General features: G+C 47.5%; 1 protein-coding gene across 1 annotated transcript in view; it reads left to right on the forward strand.

Annotated features, from left to right (window-relative positions):
- Nucleotides 1-19,742, forward strand: part of ADARB2 (adenosine deaminase RNA specific B2 (inactive)) — a 151,607-nt gene that overhangs the window by 63,377 nt on the left and 68,488 nt on the right. Inside the window, exon 4 of the mRNA XM_028158691.2 lies at nt 13,887-14,001. Coding sequence (XP_028014492.2) covers nt 13,887-14,001 — 115 coding nt within the window. The remainder of the gene's footprint in view (nt 1-13,886; nt 14,002-19,742) is intronic.

Raw genomic sequence — 19,742 nt, forward strand, 5'->3', positions numbered from 1 at the left:
TGTCAGGAAATTCATGGATCTCCATTTCTTTGGGGTTTGTTACTGGAAATTCATTGTGTTCCTTTGGTGGTGTCATGCTTCCCTGACTTTCTGTGTTCCCTGTATCCTTGAAGGAATAGTCACCTCTCCCAGACTTTAAGGACTGTCTGTGGTGGGGAAAGGTGGTACAAGGGTGCCAGCTGGGGGTATGTGCTGAGATGCCAGGTTTGGCACAGGTCCCAGGGCCTGTGACAGCACTGGGCCCAGATCACATGTGAGTATAGCAGTGTGAGTCCAGGACATGGGGAGGTAATGACTATTTTGTTTGTGCAAGTTCAGCTGAAAGAACAGCATTTTCCAGGCCATCTCTCTCCTGTTTGCTGAGTGCATGTAAACAGAGCTGGAATGGGTCCCTCTGGCCTCCGGTCTCTTTGTAAGCTTGAGGAAATACTCCATGATGGTCTCACCCTGGCTTTAGTCAGTGCCTCAGATGAATTGTTTGGAATTATTTAGCAATTTTTATCTACTTAATTTCTCCTTTCCAGAGCCTATTTTCAGGGTGAAAGCAGATTAAGGGTCAAAGTCATAAGATAAAAGGGTCTGAGAGTTTATCCTTTATGGCATTCAGAAGTCAGTGTGACATGGACTTCAATGGTAATGTTGCAAAACAGGCATTAGCATTCTTCATTATTTAGGCAATAACTTTAAAACTTCTCATAAAGTTAACAAAAACTGGGAAAGTAAATATTACATCTTTTCAATGGAACAACTAGTTTTTCCACTGGGAATCCTTTTCTTTTTTATACACTGAAATGGTTCTTCTTGTTTATGTCTTTTTAAATCCAGATGAACTCAAACAACCATGAATCAAAGCCAAACAAAGGGCCTCATCTGTTAGCATCCCCATATTAGCACACTAATGAGAATTTAAAGATTCTAATTAAGCCCAGATGCAAAATAACTTCCTGAGTACATCCGAAAGCATCAGTTTAACAAAAAACAGAAATATTGCATTCTTCTAATGTGGTTTTAGTTTATTTTCTACATTTTTATTGTACTCCAATTTGAAGTTGATTGTTAAAACAGTAACTACTGCTTTAACAGATTTGCAGATGTCTAACAATTTAGGTAATTGTGAATAACTATAAATTTACTTAATCAGAGGGTAGATATACAGATATCTCTGCTCATAATCCTCAACTCTCAGCTCCTCAAGGTAATGAGCATGGGATCTCTTACTTAGGCTTTGCTGAAATCCTCAATGAGTAAAAAGCATTTGGAAGGCACTTCTGACATAGTGGACAAGAGCCCAGATGTTAAACTAGAATTCACACACCTGGATTTGAATTCTAACCCTACCACCAACTGCCTGAGTCAGCTGTGACAAGTCAGCTTAGCTTCCTCAGCCTTGGTTGCCTCATCACAAAACGCCCACCACCCTGATGCCTGGTCCCTAGGGAGCAGCCTGGGAGCAGCTGTAGGTTGTCATTCATTCCCTTCCCTCCTGCCAGCAGAAAGGGGCCTCCACCTGCACTGCTCATAATAACCCAACCACTGGAGCCCCTTTGCCCTCTAGTCACTCTCCACTGGAGGTGCTCGTGGGCTGGACAATGGCTGGGCTAATTCACAAAACAAACAGCAAAAAGCAGAGGATGTGATCCATTTCTCAGACCTGGGGGGAAAAGAAAAAGAAGTTCAGCTCCCGATATTGTTAAAACTTTGTCACCAACATAGCACACAACCCATTCATATAAATGTGTCCCACCTTTTTCTTTTATTTAAAAATATTTTCTTTATTTTCCTGTTTCTTTAATATAACTAATCATGTAGAATTTTAAAATGTCAACAATGCAAGATTTGAAATGCTTTCATGTCTCTAAATTTGGAATGTACGAATGTGGCCAGCCCCCAGCCCTGTCTATTAAAATCCATCCCATCGTACATCCTGAGGGGCCTTTTGGTCTACAGGCAGATAATTCTCTTGTTCAGCAAACGACCCACAGTTTAGAGCCCAGCCCTAGGGGAGCAAAGGTGGACCCTCGCTGTCCTGCTCCTGGATCTGCTCAGCTGGTTTCAGCATATTCAGAGGTAGGAGTGAGGACACTGCTCTTCCTCTGAGAGGCTGACTTTGGTGGGGGCCACACTGTAGCTCTGCATGGGGGGAGGTCTGCATAGACCAAAGAGAGAGAGAGCTGGCAAGAGGAAGCAGGACACCAGTCACGTGGAGGACAGGCTGACTGGGAGAAGATGACAAGATGGGCTAATATTTCACTGCGTGCGCAGCTCATCGCTCTTGCATGGAGAAGTCAGTCCTTCCAGTTTTCTGACCCCAGGAGGCGTAGGTGGAGCACCTGGCCTGCCTGTCACAATCATCCTGGTCATCCCAGCTCAGCCAGCCCTGAGCATGACTGGCTTCTTCCCTCGGTGCTTTTGCAGAGAGAGCCCCACCCCCAATGCTCTGACCTTCAGGTCCTCTCCAGGTTTTAGGCAATGTTAAAGAAAAAATATTCACTGCTGGCACTTGTTTAGCACAGTAAGGGAGACTTTATTCAAGGGGGCGGGGGGGGGGGGAAGGTGGTGGTAGGTGAAGGGACCCCTGCCGTGGAATCTGCAGGGGAGAGACTGGGCTCAGCTCTGAGTGCAGCATGGAAAGTGGTGATCTACAGCGAGGAGCAGGTGGGCTCAGTGGATAGAAGCTCAATAAGAGGAAACATCAGGGGTATGGGGGGTGGGGAGCCTCTGGCTAAACAGACCTTCAGGTCTCCTGCTGAAGATGGGCCCTGTGATCAGACATCAGCTGGGGGCGGTGAGAGATGAGGAGTTTGATCAGGGACGGAGGGCGGGCCCTGGACTTGTGCTAAAATTGGAGGATGCAGAGAGAAACACAAAAAGCCCAAAAGGCAGCTCAAGGGAGCCTGAGCAGAGTTTGGCCAATTAGAGAATCTTTGTCACAATAGGTTTCAAACTCCAGTGTGATTGTGATCACCTGAGCAGCTTGCGGGACATGCCAACGCAGGCTGCACTGCCTGAAACTCTGACTCTGGGGTCCAGGAAGGGCCTGTGGACCCAAAGACCATTCCCTGGTGGCTCTTCTGCCAGGAGTGGTCGCCTGCCTCCCCCAGGAAGTCCTTCTCCAATCGCCAGGCGTCCTTTGCCCCCTAGACTACTCAGTGAAGGCAGCCATAAAAGCCGCATTTGTGTAAGAGGCAGAATTTCACATTCCCCACCTGTCATCTCTACGATGCATTCGTGCTCCTAGGCTGATCGTGTTCACTGTGGTCTGAGGAGGTGTCGCTCCCAGGGCACCCACCATCCTTCTCCCTACAGGGTCTCTCTTGAGACCTCCGGGGGTTTAGCACATGCCCTCGGGTCTGACCAGACCTGTGTGTCCCTGGCAAGGGAGTTTACTTCTCTCAGCCTCTGCTGGTTCATCTGTAAAATCGGTCCTAAGAGTGCCTGCCTCCCCGGGTGATAACGCAGATTAAGGAAACGAGATGCATGGGACGTCCAGCACCTGAGAGCTTTGGCCCTTGAGAAACATCGGCCACCATCTGTCACGCAGCTTCATACTTCCCGGTTTCCGTTATGGGCTTTTTTATAGAGAGGACCTTGTCTTTTCATCTCTGTATTTCATTAGTGTCTTGCTCTATCAATTTTGATTGATTCTCTCCCCCAGCAGACGGGGATGGAGGTGGGATAAAGGTGGAAATGTTTGAGGAACAGGCTCCACGCTGGCTTCTCCCCAGGCCATTGTGGACACAGCACGTTCCACAGCAAAGGCTCGGCCAGCACCTGCCTGTGCTGCTCCAACCCCAGAGGCAATGCACACTTCGCATCGCACCATGTGTGCGAGCTGACAGCGCGGCCAAGGTGAATAAGACGGGATGCTCGTCCTCAGGCGCGAGGAGGGTGATGCTCATGTCAGCAGTCAGAAGTGATGTGGCTGGAGGGTGAAGCCAGAGAGGACAGAACCCAAAGCCAGGAAACCACGTATAGACAGCCAAGTAGCCAACGATGTGGGTCAGCATGATTGCAAACATTTATTTAATGCTGGAATGTATCGTTGCCAACAATGCTGTCTTCCAAGTTAAACACACGATAACAAATTTAAAGTTGGTAAAAGATCAAGTAAATAGTGTAACCAGCAAGCATTTCCTCACCCCAAATGGATGATGTCACTAAAATGACTGCATGAGACAGTTGACATGTATGTGATTTCTCTTTACGATCCCAGATATCAGTGTCTGTGCCTGGGGGTATGGATTAAAACTCACTTACGCAGCTTTCAGAGTTCCTCACTGTTTGGGTTCTTTAAACATGCGCTGCACTGGGAGTGCCAACGTAGGGCTGAGTCAGAGTCAGTGGGCAGGATGGTGGGAGGACCACAGAGATCACTCCCCACACACCCTAAACAGAGCGCACACCTGCCTAATTATATCAAAAGGTATCCTTTAAGCAGCTCACTCCTGAGGAAACTTTCATTTCACTAATCTCATTTAATAAAGAGGGAATATGCTAATTGACTGCCACGCCCTCAAAGATGGTGGCACCCGCAGCCACAAGATGGTGGCGCCCAGTCCCCTCAGCACCACCGGGGGCCCTGCCTCCAGAGTCCCCTCAGCCCCCCCAGCTGCCCAGGGCCAGCCCAAGGCTCAGGCAAGCCTAGGATGGTGGCTGCCCAGCCACCCAGGGCCGCCTGAGGCTCAGGTAACCAGGGCCAGCCAAGGCTTGCGCTGCCCGCAGTGGCAGCAGCAGAGGTGTGATGGGGGCTTTGCCTTCCCTGATAGCTGGGTCGCTCCTGGACTGTGAGAGGGGGCAGGCCAGGCTGAGGGACCCCTCCCTCCAGTGCATGAATTTTCATGCACCGGGCCTCTAGTGATGTCAATAAATGGGAAGTGTTTCCATGAAACTTTGTCTTTGCACAAGTTTGGACAATAATAATGACAACAGTTAACACTTGGGTATCAGATACTGAGTACACAGTCCTGGGTACTGTATTAAGCATCTTGATATATATTCTCAATTCATATTACAAATGAAATGAGAGATATATTCTCATTTCATTTGTAATAATCCTATGCTGTAGGCATCACTCTGTTTTAGAGATGAGGAAACGGAGGCCTAAATAATGCTCATGTTACACCACGGTCAAGTAGCAACACCAGAATTTGAATCTGGAAGAGCATGAGTTCAGTCTGGTTTTAAGTCCTCGGCTGAGTAACCCTTCACAGTCTTAACTTGAGGTTAGTCACCACTGCCAACATTACTTTCTTGCTCTGTGGTTGGGACAGTCTCCAAGGAGAGGGCACAGGGCCAATCGCTGGATGGGGATGTATGGAGGTTGCTGGTGAGATGAGCAGTAGGTGGGTGATGTTGGTCCAGAAATGTTCAGTGGAATGCCATAGGTCTCTATGCCAAGAGTCGGGATTGTGGACTTCAGAGGTAATGATTATGATGCCTCTTCTACACACGAGGAAACCAACGAGATGCCAAGTGCCCGTTGGCAGCTGCACAACTGGGAGAAGATGTTGACAGAGCTCAAGCCCCATTCTTCTGATTCCAAATGCGGGGCTTTGTCCACGATGCCATGGCTGCAATTAAGCGTTTTCATCTTTCACACCTTCCTCCAAATCTATGACTGGCCTCTGGGTAATTTGAGATATAGACTAATTAAAGAGTCAAATCATTTAAATGATGTGGTCGGACACTGGTTTGCACAGTCCCTGACTCTGAAATTAATGAGGCTTTGTTGCCATTGCCAGCAAACAGGAGTCATGACCAAGACCTAGAGATGGCCTTCTCCATGGAAACACAAAGGAACATTGAGATGTAAGTTGGGGAAGAGCATCTCCCATCCACTGGGGTTATTTCTGAGGCTTTGAATTGCTGGTGGCTGGATAATGCTTCCAGCAGCATTTCTCCAGCCTTCCCAGTGCAGAGTGGAAATTGGGGGGAGAACGGTGGGAGGAGGCATGTGCTTTGTGGAGGATGAGCTCCAACAAGCCTGGCACAAGACCTTCGCCCCAGTGCTGGCCGCCATCCACAGGCCCTTACCATTCATCTCCTCAGAGCGTCACCACGCACCACCATGCCTACAGAACAAGGTTTGAAGAAGGGACGGCAGAAACTGCTAGCACTGGTCCCCAGCCGGTCGTGCCCCACCCACATGCAAATCTAACCTTTTTGGTATTCCAGCACTACAAACCCGGAGACAGGATTTCAACAGGAAAATATTTACTGAAGGATTTCTCCTTCATAATCTATCGATTTTAATATCCTTACCACTTGGGCTGAATGTCAGTTTTACCCTGAGGACTGCCATTGCACATTTGAACACATTCTATTTATTTATGGCATTCAAAGTATTAGTGTTGGAAATGAGTAAAGCTTGAGCCTTTTGGTGCGGCTGCGTGACGTTTATTTTTTCTATTTGAATAATGCTGGTAATGTGCCATGGTAATTGGGGCCAACAGGCAGCATGCAGGCCCCAAGCAGAAGCTAAAGTAGCATTTTGGCTTAGTTTTTCCATTAAGTACAATAATACACAGCTCATTGACAATGGGACCACTGTCTCCACTTAACCTGTGGAACCAGGAGCACCTGATTATCACCATCATTTCACAGAAGCCAAGTCCTCTCTCCTCTGATCGGTCCCATTCCAAATGTCCATCAGTGCCAAGTTGTGCATGAATAGTGTCAGCTCTGCAGCTGTCAGATGGAGCTCATCGGGGCTCTGTGCAGGCACTTGGGGCATCCACACAGACTCTGCAAGCCCCCAGACCCAGTCCCAGCTGCCCACCCCTATACCTGTCCTGAGAGAAGCCCTGTGAGGCTTCTGCAAGGAGGAGCCTTCAGTGGGATCACACCCCCACCCAGCCTGCCCCGGTGCAAATGCTCCCGGCGGCCTGGAGTGAGGTCTGAAAGACACAGCCCTTTCCTCATACCCAGCCACCCCTTTAGAGGCCCTTTCTAAGTTACTAAATCACCAACAATAACGAGGACAGCTGAATGTCTCTCTTTTTCATATTTAACAAAGAATTTATGTTGCAAATGACAGCAGGCCATTATTCGGGATTTGGGAGTGGGTCTTCAGAGCCTCTCTGTGCAGGGCTTTCTGTATCACAAAGCTGGCCTCTCACTTGTTCCTGGGCCCGGCCTCTCCTATCCACTGCAGGAAGCAGGGGCATCCGCTGGGCCAGAACACCCCACCCCACCCTGAGTTGCCGGCAGGGCCTTCTGCTTGCTTCCTGTGATGATGTGTCCCTGGTGCTTGACAGCACTGAGCCCAAGGAGGCAGATGAACTTGGCCTGGAACCAACGTCCTCAGCTCTCACCCAGGGGCTTTTCAGTTCAAGTTCTCATGACTGCTCTGCATGAGTCCTTTACTCAGGACATACTGAACTGCTCACTGCCGACCCAGAAATAGATTGTTCAACCTCTGAACTTCAGGCCATGGTTCCCCAAGACTTTCCTACTCCTCTAATCCCTGCCAATATAGATTATGAGAGGCCTTCGGGCCCAGTTCTAACTTGTCTGTTTCCTCCTCCAGGGAGCCCTCCCTGACTGCCTCACCCTGAACCACTGCCCATATGTGACTTCTCCTCCCTGTGTATAACTGTACACTTCCACCACTGGCCACATGGAGGACATGCATCATAGGCTGTCTACTCTGTAATTAATTAATTCACATGATTGTTAACAGATCAGAGCTATGATAGTCCCTGCCGTATGTGAGGGTTAACTGCAATAACACAAAAAGCCTTTAGAATGTGTCTGACAAGGAGTGACCTTGCAATAACATTGGCTATAATTACTATTGCCAACAAAGTCAATAACAACATTGACCCCTGTCCACGATGGGGTAGCTATAGTACATCACATAGTTATGGCATGTGTAGGAGAAAGAAAAACAAGTTGTTCAGGTTGTACCAAAGAGGTCACAGCGTGTAAGTGCTACTGGGGCCTGGAGGAAACACGCGATCACCATGGAAGCTGTTACAGGGCCTGGAGGGTACTTGTCTACCCTCTATGACGTAGCTGGACAGAGACAGGAATGTGTGTCTGTAAGCACCATGGTCCCTGCCACCAGGCCTGGACCCAGCCCCCAAATAAAAGGCTGTTAAATGAAGATGCGGGTTGCTCATAAGATACAGTGAAGTGTCTGTGTGCTCAATGTCAGAGGAAAAATCTCACATTAATTTTAAAAGTGATGATACAAAATAGCTTGGCCCACATGCTCAAAAAAAATACTCTTCAAATTAAGTAGTTTGCACTTATTCATCTTCAAGGCTGGAATGACCTCCTCACAGCCCCGGGACGGAGCCTAAAATCTGAGTTTATAAAAGTAACCAGAGGCATGAGCTTGTTTTGAACACTGTAGCTGCTTCTCCCATAAAGAGAGTGCGGAGTGGCGAAGAAAATCAGATTATTTCAGAGTCTGATGAGTTGGGTTTGAAGTAACCCAAGTGGAGTGTATATATTAAATCCCAAGTGATTAAAATATAAATCATTTCCAGTGTTCAATCAGTAAGTATATGTCTCCTAACGTGAGTTCCAAGTCTAGCTTTTAACTCCCCAAGTCATCAACGACAATGTCATTTACTAATACATACACAGAGCCAACTACAGAAGCTACCTGCAGCTGCAGTCCTGTGTGTGATTTAATTAAAAACCAATCAAGCACTTAGCCTGGTGGTGCCACCAGAGATGCGGGGCGTGAGGGGCAGGCACCCACGGCTCCATTGAGGAAACACAGGACACAGAGCAGAAACCTGGAAGGCTGGGTTTCTCTGGATGTTCCCAAACCCAAAATACCTCTGATTCCTCAGAGACTCCCTGAGTGCCTGTAACTGGTGCTCTATCTTCTGAAGGAGATGGTTAGTCATGATTTCCTTTCCTTTGACCTTTAAAACCAGAAAAAATAAAGGTGATGATGGCTCAAGACATAAACCTTCTATAAATTCTCCCTCGAAAAGCCACAGCAAGACTTTCCAAAGCAGTCCTAGGAAATTAAAGAGATTGTTTTGCTTTTTTTTTTTTTTACATTTGCTGCCTCTATAAAATGTTAATTGAGAAATGTGCTTAACATAAATGTCAAGGACCCCTAAAAAAGGAATTTTTTTAAAGGATGGAGAGGAGGAGATATTTAAGAAAAGGTCCCCATGGAGCATGCCTGGTTCAGGGAGGAGAGAGGGCAGCTCAGCACGCAGCCCGCCCCGAAGACCTGGGCCTGAGACGGGTGCCTGGGAAACCTGTGGGGCTCTGGGTTGACATCTCTGCGCACCCTTCAGAGCTGACTCTCAGCCCAGCCGAGCCACCTGTCCTCACCACCAGCCACGGCTCAGGTGCCTTGCATAGAGCACAGCCTTGCAGGGGTTTAGACAGATCCTCAGAACAAGTCCAGATGTGGTGAGTCCCTCATCTCTCCTCCTGTGCGACATCAACTGGCACAAAGCAGGTGAGCATGAGCTACCTTATCTACACTTCTTATTGCATATTTCAATCCGCCAACCACAAACAAACAAAAATAAACCTTCCTTACGTGAAGCTCCTCTTATGGCTTAACTGGCAATAGAACTGTGCAGAGAAGCTGACCCATGGTGTCCAGGGACCCTTACCACTGGCCCTCACACAGAGAACTTCCCCCAAGGCTAAGGAGTCTCTAGGGAGCACAAAGGCCAGCTGGTCACCTGGATCCACGTGCCTGTTGAATCAGCCCTAGATCTGCTCTAGATCAGGATCCACAATGCCTGTCAGATCAGCTGGTCATCTGGATCCATCATGCCTATTGGATCAGCTCTAGATCAGCTGGTCATCTGGATCCATCTGGATCCATCATGCCTATTGGATCATCTCTAGATCAGCTGGTCATCTGGATCCACCACACCTGTCGGATCAACTCTAGATCAGCTGGTCATCTGGATTTACCATGCCTGTCACTTCAACTGTGGGGTATGGTGCAGAGCATTTGCTATTCATAATAAAGTACAAGGCTTTGTGCACTATTTGCTTTTCCTTAATTGATTGTCAGGTTTTATTTGCCTTCTTATAATAGATTCCTCTCCTTCTCTATTACTCAGAGTAAATAATGCCATTGCTGTAACCTACAACCTGAAAAATCAGTGATGTATAATCCCACGCAGTCATCAGCGGGTGGGGAACTCACAGCCCCGGCCCCTCCATGTGCAGGTCCATTCCCGAGGTCTCAGGTGGTGGCTTCTACATGGGCCTCTATTCTTTTATCAGGTTTCCTGAACATTTATGTTAAGCCTATTTCCCTGCATCCAGCCTGGGTGAGGGAAGAGAGAAGTGAGGGCTTGAGGGTGGGCGAGAGAGGAAACAGAGGGAGGAAGGGGTGCACTTGGTTAGCCCTTGGTGTATAGCTCCACCATCAGAAAGGATGTTTGTCCTTGTGATGTTGTATTTCCAGTGCACTGCGGGCTGAATGCTTGTGTTCCCCAAATCCATGTTGAAGCCCAAGAGTGGCTGTATGTGGAGATGAGCCTCTAAGGAAGTGACTAAGTTAGATGAGGTCATGAGGGTGCAGCCCATAGGAGGAGGCTCCAGAGCTGACTGGCTCTCTCCACTCACCCTGACCAAAGGCCACGGAGCTCACAGCCAGACAAAGAGGCCCCAGAGTGAGGCCAGCCCTGCAGCACCACGGCCTGGACCTCTAGGCCCCAAAGCTGTGAGAAATAAATGTCTGTAAACCACAAAGTCTCTGGTGCTTTGTTATGGCATCTGAGCAGATCAACAGTGTTAGTATCGGAAACAACAACCCGTTTCCCCTGGAATGTTTACCCTTCCACCAGCCTGCGTGTCCCTGGGCCATCCCTGAGAATCTCTGCAGCAGCTTCCTTGTCAGGAGGGAGCGGGGCTGTGTGCACAGCGCTGGCACCCCGAGTCTATTTTGCGTCTAAGTGAGGAGGGTGCTCTCTGGGTTTCCAAATGAAAGAGGGCTTTTGTGTGCTTTATATTATTACTTAGTGGTTTGGAGCATCCTGTTCTGAGGGCCCTACGGGCCCTGGAGGCAGACACAAAGTGACAAGCTGTCTCCTATTGGCAGTCTCATCACTTCTGGAACATTCAGAAATCTCCTTTTACACAGAAGGAAAAGGACACTTGAAGGCACCTTGAGAGCAGTTTCTTGTTCCCACAGCACATGGGGGGGGGGGGGGGGGGGCGGGAGAGGAAGTCCAGCGCTTTGAGGCGGACGGAAGACACAAAGGACACCAGCTCTGCCCCTAAATCTCGGGGAGGTGAGGTGAACACACAGGAAGCCGCTAGAACTGCCTCTGGATGTGGTGGCTGCCCCGCCAGGGGAGGGAGCCCTGTCATTTGGGTTCCTGTGTCCACACCAGCAGGACAGTGGCGGATGACCCCAGTCAGCGGTGTGCCACGGAGCCCGCCAGGGAGGAGACACCGCTCAGCCTGTGACCTGAGAAGCACACGTCTGCGGAAGGAAGCACGTTTCTGCATGTGGACACAGAAAGCCCCTCTTTCCTTTCAAGGTCATCTCAGATGTCAGCATCCACGAGGCCTTTCTGGAACCTGGACTGGATGGTGCCCTCGGCCCCCGCCCGGCAGGGACCCTCTTCCCCACGATGCGGCTGCAGGGGTGCGGGTGCTGGGTCTTGCTACCGGTCCTTTGAGAACAGAGCTCAGAGGCCCTGCTCCAAATGCAGATGCCCCCCAAGACCACCTGGCTCTCAGATCCTGGGCTCCCTGGCTACTCCAGCCCCACCTTGGTCAGCGGTCCGCCCCCCTCACTGGCCTCCCAACCTGAAGGATGACTTGCTATTTGGTCAGGGCCCATCGTTACAACGGGGAGGATAAGACCAACACCTCGTGCTCAGGGCTCAAAGGGCACCGTGACCCCTCCCAGCCCATGTCCACACCTGGTGCGCATTCAATCAGTGGCAGCGACTATGACCTCTGATGTCATGTCCAGTGACAGTGTCCTGAGAAGAGACAGCACAGTAGAGACAGACAGGAGAAGCCACGTGAAGACAGAAGCAGGGATGGGAGGGATACAGCCACAAGTCAAGGGATTCCTGGAGCCCCCAGAGGCTGGAAGGGGCAGGAGGGACCCTCCCCTAGAGCTCCGGCTGCACAGTTTATGGTCACTTGTCCCAGCAGCCCCCGGGGACACTCACACACAGGTGCCAGGGACATGTGCACGCCCTCTATGGACCCCAGGTTCCAGGTCACAAAGGGACAGGACAGCCTCCGGGGTTTATTTCTAAAACTCTATGAGTCTGTGACTCCCACCCCAAGGTGAGGCATCTCTCCAAGCAGCCCGGGTTCCCTCAGAGCTGAGCCAGGGAGAACCCCCAGGACACACATCCCACACACAGCAGGCCCACAGCCGGCCCCCATCTCCAGCCGGCCATGCCAGGAGCCCACACCCCTAAGGGAAGCCAAATTTGCATGGCATCTGTCACCTATGGGTTTCCGGAGCAGCCACAGCAGCACAGGGAAAGACCCCAAGCCCCACAGGTACTGGGAGGAGGGGCGCTGGCCCACCTCCCCTGCTCTCTATGAGAAGCAAGAGCTAAGAAGCCTCTAGCTGTTTCCTTGGCAGGTTTCTGGTTTCCAGGAGGCAGGCCTATTTTCACACGAACATGGTGTGTGTTTTTTAACTATTTATCCTTCGTAGTGTACTTACCTGAGACCTGTTCTTATCTGGAACAAAATAGCCAAACATACCTGGTGGGACAGTGAAAACCCATTCCAACAGAAAATGACCTGTTTGCCCACCTTCTGGAGAAGTGGATATTGTGATTTGGCTGCAGTGACGGGGAAATAATAGTGATGATGGGACAGTAATAATAATGACGGAAGAAGAATAGCCGGCTTTGTTTCTGAGCACTCACCCAGAGGCCCCGTGCTAAGCATTTAAGAGCCATCCACCCACTTAATCCTAACAAAAGCACCGTCAGATGGAAATTAAGGGGATTAACTAACAAATTAGAAGACCAGGTGCCAGCTGACTCACACCAGGTTTCTCTGAGTCCAAGGCCTATGCAGGTCACTGCCACCCAGCTGCCTCCCACAAAAAGTAGCCATGGGCCACGTGCAGAAGAACAACGTGTCAGCCACGGATAGGGGACCAGGGGAAGGGAGATGGCTCTGAGCAACACCAGCCATGTTATTTCACATGTGCTGCTTTAGCAGACATGCGAGGTAATTTAGGGATTATATCAAGTTGCTGTGTGTGTGTGTGTGTGTGTATTTGTCTTTATGTGTGTGTGCATGTGCACAGGCATGTGTGTGCTGTGTGTATGTACTGCCTGAATAGTATGTGTATGCATATGTACAGGTATGTATTGTGCTTGTGTATCTCACACGAACATGGTATGTACATGTGTCTGTGCGTGCATGGGTGTGTGTACACATGTTGTGTGTATTTACATGTGCAGAAACATGAAGAGAGGAGGTCATGAGTGAGCTGTAGAGAGCAGTTCAGCCAGGAAAGTCCCTGAGATGAGTGGGTGTTTAGAAACTGGCTCTGCAAAACTAAGCAGAAAGTGGGAACCAATTGTCCCATGTATGCAGGGCCCCCAGGCTCCCCTCAGGACACAGCTGAGCTTGCCCCTCTGAGAGGCAGGGCAAGGGAGGACGCAGACACAGACACATTTCCCTGCTAGGGTTCTGCTCAGGCACAGGCAGGCTCCTACCCAGGGGCCAAGCTGGGGGTTAATTCCTCAGAATCAGGGCCCACGTCGATCCAGTATTTGACTCTTTCCCGAGGCCAGGGGGTCATGGTTCAGTGCGTGTGGTGGCGGGGCGCAGTGTGACAGGGTGACCTCCAGACTCCGCACATGGGGTCATGGCTTTGAGAAGGAGGGGAGGACGTAAGCGTGAACCACTCAGTGTCAAAGCAGCCTGGTGCTTCTGTCTTGCAGGAATTCGCCGACTCTGTGTCCCAGATGGTCACGCAAAAGTTTCGTGAGCTGACCGTGGGCCTGACGTCCATGCACGCCCGCCACAGAGCACTGGCAGGGATTGTCATGACCAAAGGTAACGCCTCACGTCTTTGCTGTGGGATTTGCATCTCAAGGAGATGAAATTAGCACTTGCCTGGTCTTAGGAAACAAAAGATTCTCCCTTCCATCTGAAGACATGAAAAGGAAAACAAAACTAGACACAGAGGGATCAGTGACAGAGTGTGTGACCAGCAAACCTTTGTGCCAGTGGTTGTGTGACTGCACCTCCTTACAGCCGTCTCTGCACAGGCTTCTCTCGATTTCCATAAAATTAAACTAAGGACTGGCCGGTCCCTTTGCTATTGGGCATTTCCCCACATCTCGTTGGCAGGAAGAGTGTGCGGTGCTGGAGGAACCAGTAAAAGCTGGAATGCAAGGCCAGGCCACCCGATAAGTCACTCCAGGCTGGTGGGTGAGGCTTCCATTACTTCCCGCTCTGCCTTTCCCTCCCCCACTGCATTTTCTCTGTGCTCAGCCCCGTCCAGAGAATCCACTTCACCTGAGAATTATGAGCCCCTCCCTCTGGGGTGCAGTCCGCCCAGGAATCCTATCACATAAGAATGAATGCACCCCTTCCTGCCAGGACACCCCACACACACAATGCTCACAGATGGATGTCCATCCTCAGGCACAAATGACAGAACCAAAGGAAGCCATTGACAGCCACGGTCATGGCTGCTTTTATAAGCCAAGGTGGGAGAAAATGGTGGTTGAATTTAAGCAGTCAGCACTAGTGAGAACATTATGGACCTATTCATGATAACTAACCAGCTAGTTATTTGAATTCAAATGTTTTTGTTTCCAAAGTTTGGCGTACGTTGGTAACAATGTGCTACAGAATGGTTATTATAAAAAGAATTAGCGGAGTTGAGTTTCACACACACATTCTGCATGTGTAGGAGAAGTCTAAGACTGAAAAGGACCATCTACCTGATGTCCAAATATATTTGTACTAGAGGCCCGGTGCACAAATTCATGCACAGATGGGGTCCCTCAGCCTGGCTGGCAATTGGGACTGATTGAACCCATCTCACCAAGGCCCGATTGGGGCCCATTGGGACCAGCCAAGGGGAGGGATCACAGGAGGTTGGCTGTGGGAGTGCACTGACCACCAGGGGGCAGCTCCTGTGTTGAGAATCTACCCTGTGGTGGTCAGTGTGTGTCATAGCCACTGGTCGACTGGTCGTTCGGTTGTAAAGGTCTCTTAGGCTTTTATATATTTACTAGAGGCCCGGTGCATGAAATTCGTGCACTCGGGGAAGGGGGTTTCTTCAGCCTGGGAGCCCTGCGATTGATCACCCCGCAGAGGGAGATCCCACCACAACCAGCCGGGTAGCCTGGGCCTCCCTCTTTGGGGCGATTGCGGAGCCCCTGGCAGGTGGCCTGGGCCTCCCTCTGCAGAGTGATTGTGGGGCGATGGCGGGGCCCCCAACCAATCGCATCGCACCCGCCTTGGCGGCGGCAGTCAGCACTGGGTCACTATAGCACCCATGACCCAGGAGGGACTGAGAGGTCAGCAGTTCAGCCTGCTCACCAGTCCCCGCCTACCCGAGCCTGCTGCGCACGCAGCCTGGCGATCGGTCGTCCATTTGGTCGTTTTGGACGTTACGGACCCTGGCTCTTTATATATTAGGATATTAAAATCTATTTAAAACCAGGCTATTGGTACATTTCCATTGTTCTCGACCCCAGTGCCATCCTGTGCAAGGACACAGGAGTAGGCACATGGCACTCAGGAAACTGTCTTCATTTCAGCCAGAGGATATGTCACTTATCCTTTCTGTTTGGGGCATCTTTTATCTATTTTTTATTAAAATTCTTTGTTGTTGAAAGTATTACATATGTCTCCTTTTTCCCCATTGACCTCTCTCCACCCGCTCCCACCCCCCAGCACATGCCCTCACCCCCTTACTGTCTGTGTCCATTGGTTATGTTTATATGTATGCATACAAGTCTTTTGGTTGATCTCTTACCCCCACACACACCCTCCCCTAACTTCCCTCTGAGGTTTGACGGTCTGTTCTATGCTTCTCTCTCAGTATCTACTTTTGTTCATCAGTTTATGTTGTTCATCATATTCCACAAATGAGTGAGACCATGTGATATTTATCTTTCTCCAACTGGCTTATTTCACTTAGCATAATGCTCTCCAGGTCTATTCAAGCTATTGCAAATGGTAAGAGTTCCTTCTTTTTTACAGCAGCATAAGTATTCCATTGTGTAGATGTACCACCGTTTTTTAATCCACTCATATGCTGATGGGCACTTAGGCTGTTTCCAAATCTTAGCTATTGTAAATTGTGCTGCTATGAACATAGGAGTGCATATAATCTTTCTAATTGATTGTTTCTGATTTCTTGGGATATATTCCTAGAAGTGGGATTACTGGGTCAAATGGGAGTTCCATTTTTAACTTTTCCACAGTGGCTGCACCAGTCTGCATTCCCACCAGCAGTGCACAAGGGTTCCTTTTTCTCCGCATCCTCGCCAGCACTTGTCCTTTGTTGATTTGTTGATGATAGCCATTCTGACAGATGTGAGATGGTACCTCATTATTGTTTTGATTTGCATCTCTCAGATAATTAGTGACTTTGAGCATGTTTTCATATGTCTCTTGGCCTTCTGTATGTCCTCTTTCAAAAAGTGTCTATTTAGGTCCTTTGCCCATTTTGTGTTTGGATTATTTATCTTCCTTTTGTTAAGTTGTATGATTCCCTATAAATTTTGGAGATTAAACCCTTATCAGATATAACATTAGCAAATATGTTCTCCCATGCAGTGGGCTCTCTTGTTATTTTGTTGATGGTTTCTTTTGTGATGCAGACACTTTTTACTTTGATGTAGTCCCATTTGTTTATTTTTTCCTTAGTTTTCATTGTCCTAGGAGATGTGTCGGTAAAGATATTGCTATGAGATATGTCTGATATTTTGCTGCCTGTGGATTCTTCTAAGATTTTTATGGCTTCCTGGAGTCTTATGTTTAAGTCTTTTATCCATTTTGAGTTTATATGAAATAAAAAAAGACCCCAAATAGCTGCTGCAATTCTGAGAAAGAAGAACAAAGTTGGAGGGATCTCAATACAAGATATCAAGCTATATTACAAAGCCACTGTTCTTAAAACTGCCTGGTACTGGCACAAGAACAAACATATTGACTAAAGGAACAGAAGAGAAAACCCAGAAATCGACCCAAGCCATTCTGCTCAATTAATATTTGACAAAGGAGGCAAGAGCATACAATAGAGTCAAGATAATTTCTTCAGAAATGGTGTTGGGAAAATTGGACAGATACATGCAAAAAAATTAAACTAGACCACCAACTTATACCATACACAAAAATAAACTCAAAACGTGTCTGGCATCTTTTAAAAGGGAAATAAAAATGCCTCCTCCAGGGCAACTTGGTGAATGGGATAAAGTATATTAAATGCTTGAAAGGTAAAATCACCTTATCAGGATCATGTTCTAAGTCAGAGGTGATTCTGTTTCATTGAGAACACGCTTGTATTTGGTGGCACACATCTCCTGAGCCGCAACACTCTTCCTCCTTCCACACATTTGAGGACATCTGCACGTGACATAGTCCCCTCTGTCAGGACCACACTGCGGATGTGGCCCTTCTGTCCAGACCAGCAGACATTAATCAGATGCATCTACATAGTGGACACCATTCTGCATGCATCAGGGGCGCAAGAAAAGGCACAGCCCCACCTCAAGACGTAACCTCCTGAGAAACAGTGAGAGGTGGTATAGGCAAAAAAGCAACTGCCTAGGTTTCAATCCAACTCCACGGCAACTAGCGATGTGACCTCGGCCAGTCAGCCTCTCTGGGATAAGGGACCACAAGAGCACCTGCTAGAAAACTCATTTCAAGGTCAAATGTGTTCATGTATACAAGCACTTAGAAAGATTCCAGCCCATAATATGTGCTACACAAGCCCTAACTGGTTTGGCTCAGTGGATGGAGCAACAGCCTGCAGACTGAAAGGTCCCAGATTCGATTCTGGTCAAGAGCACGTACCTTGGTTGCGGGCACATCCCCAGTAGGAGGTGTGCAGAAGGCAGCTGATCGATGTTTCTCTCCCATCAATGTTTCTAACTATCCCTCTCTCTTCCTCTCTGTAAAAAATCAATAATATATATATTTTTTTAAAAAACAATATGTGCCACACAAGTGCTATTAATAGTAGTCGCACTCTTTTATTTGTAAATTACTCACAGAGTGCTCACCAGCACCAGAGCTCATCCCAGGTTCTGGGAAAACCACAGAGAACAAAATAGATGAAGCGCCTGCCTGTGCGAGTTTTCCATCCCAGTTGGGAAGGGTTCATAAAGAAAAGTTTAAACCCAATGTAAAAAGTGTGAAGGAGTTATATGCACAGTTAGGATAACAGAAACAAAATCTTGGCAAATTTTTAATTTTGGAGTGTCATTGATTTTTCTGCCACAGGTTCCAGGATAACGTATCTTAAATGAGCTTGGTCTGACCCATGAATGCGAAGAAAGAAAGGGGGGAGGAAGGCAAGGAAAGATACCAAGCCATGTTTCCTCTTTATTGTGCAATATATTCCTAACCCCAAAAGCATACGTCAGTATGATTCGGTGAGAAGTTTTTAATATTTCTCAGCTCTGGAGCTGAGATTGTTCAATATTTTTTCACTTTTTGAGGAAACTCAAAGACTTCCCTTGGAAAATAGTGATGTTTTACAAGGACTTGTGGGAAAATTGTACTTCAAAGTGCTAGTGAATGCAATGCTTTGTGTGCAGGCAATTTATCTATATGAACTAAAGTTATTACATGAAAGTGAGATTTTACAAGGTAAAGCTTTACTAATTAGTAATTTATGAATATTTAAGAATAAATAGCTGAAATTTACTTTCCTGTTATAAAGAGAAGATTTAATAAACATGTTGATCAAAAAGAGATTAGAGAGAAATGAGCAAAATTACTAATAGAAACATTTATTTACTTAAAGCTGATTTGCCATTTAATCTTAACTCTAGTTCAGTTATTCAAGCAAATTCCTAAGAAACTCTGAGATGAAGTGATATGTGTGTGTGTGTGTGTGTGTGTGTATAACAATGCTACAAAATTACATTTATTTTTAAATAAAATAATACAATTGCCCCTGCATTTTTTGGTGAGATACTAATTCACCCTTATCAATTAGTTTATGTAATGTCCATTTTGTTTATGAGCCTCAGACCAATTTATAGCCATTATGAGAAATATGATAACAAAAAAGTACATTTATGAACAATTATTTTTATAAAATAATGCAGTCATGTGGTAAAAATTCAAGCAGAAAAAACTATGAATGAAAAACAATATTATCCCCCTACTCCTCCTTTCCTTTGCTCCTCAGAGGCAGGCACCTCTAGTAATTTTCAATTTTTGTTCTCGTGACTATAAATACTATATTGATTCTGCATTTCTGGATTTTCAATTTTAAATACTATCTGCTGACTCACACTGTTAAAATTTTGTGCTTTTCATTGTTTATGTGTGATATTTGTACTTTTAGATAAATTCTTAAACTTAATTTTTTACACTATCAAATTCAGATAGCCCATCCTCACTTCCTGTTCATAAATTAGGGATGAACCATTTACCTACCCTGATCTGTTTAGCTGCTTATTTGTGCATTTTTCCCTTCTATGGTTTCTTTGATAAATTCCTTCCTTCATACACGTTTTTGTGGAATTCTCAATATTCTGAATACATCTTCCATTTTTTTTACCTTTCCTTCCTTATTTTTACTCTGTGTTCTTAGA

This window comes from Eptesicus fuscus, chromosome 2 (assembly GCF_027574615.1).
Source record: "Eptesicus fuscus isolate TK198812 chromosome 2, DD_ASM_mEF_20220401, whole genome shotgun sequence".
NCBI classification, from domain to species: Eukaryota; Metazoa; Chordata; class Mammalia; order Chiroptera; family Vespertilionidae; genus Eptesicus; species Eptesicus fuscus.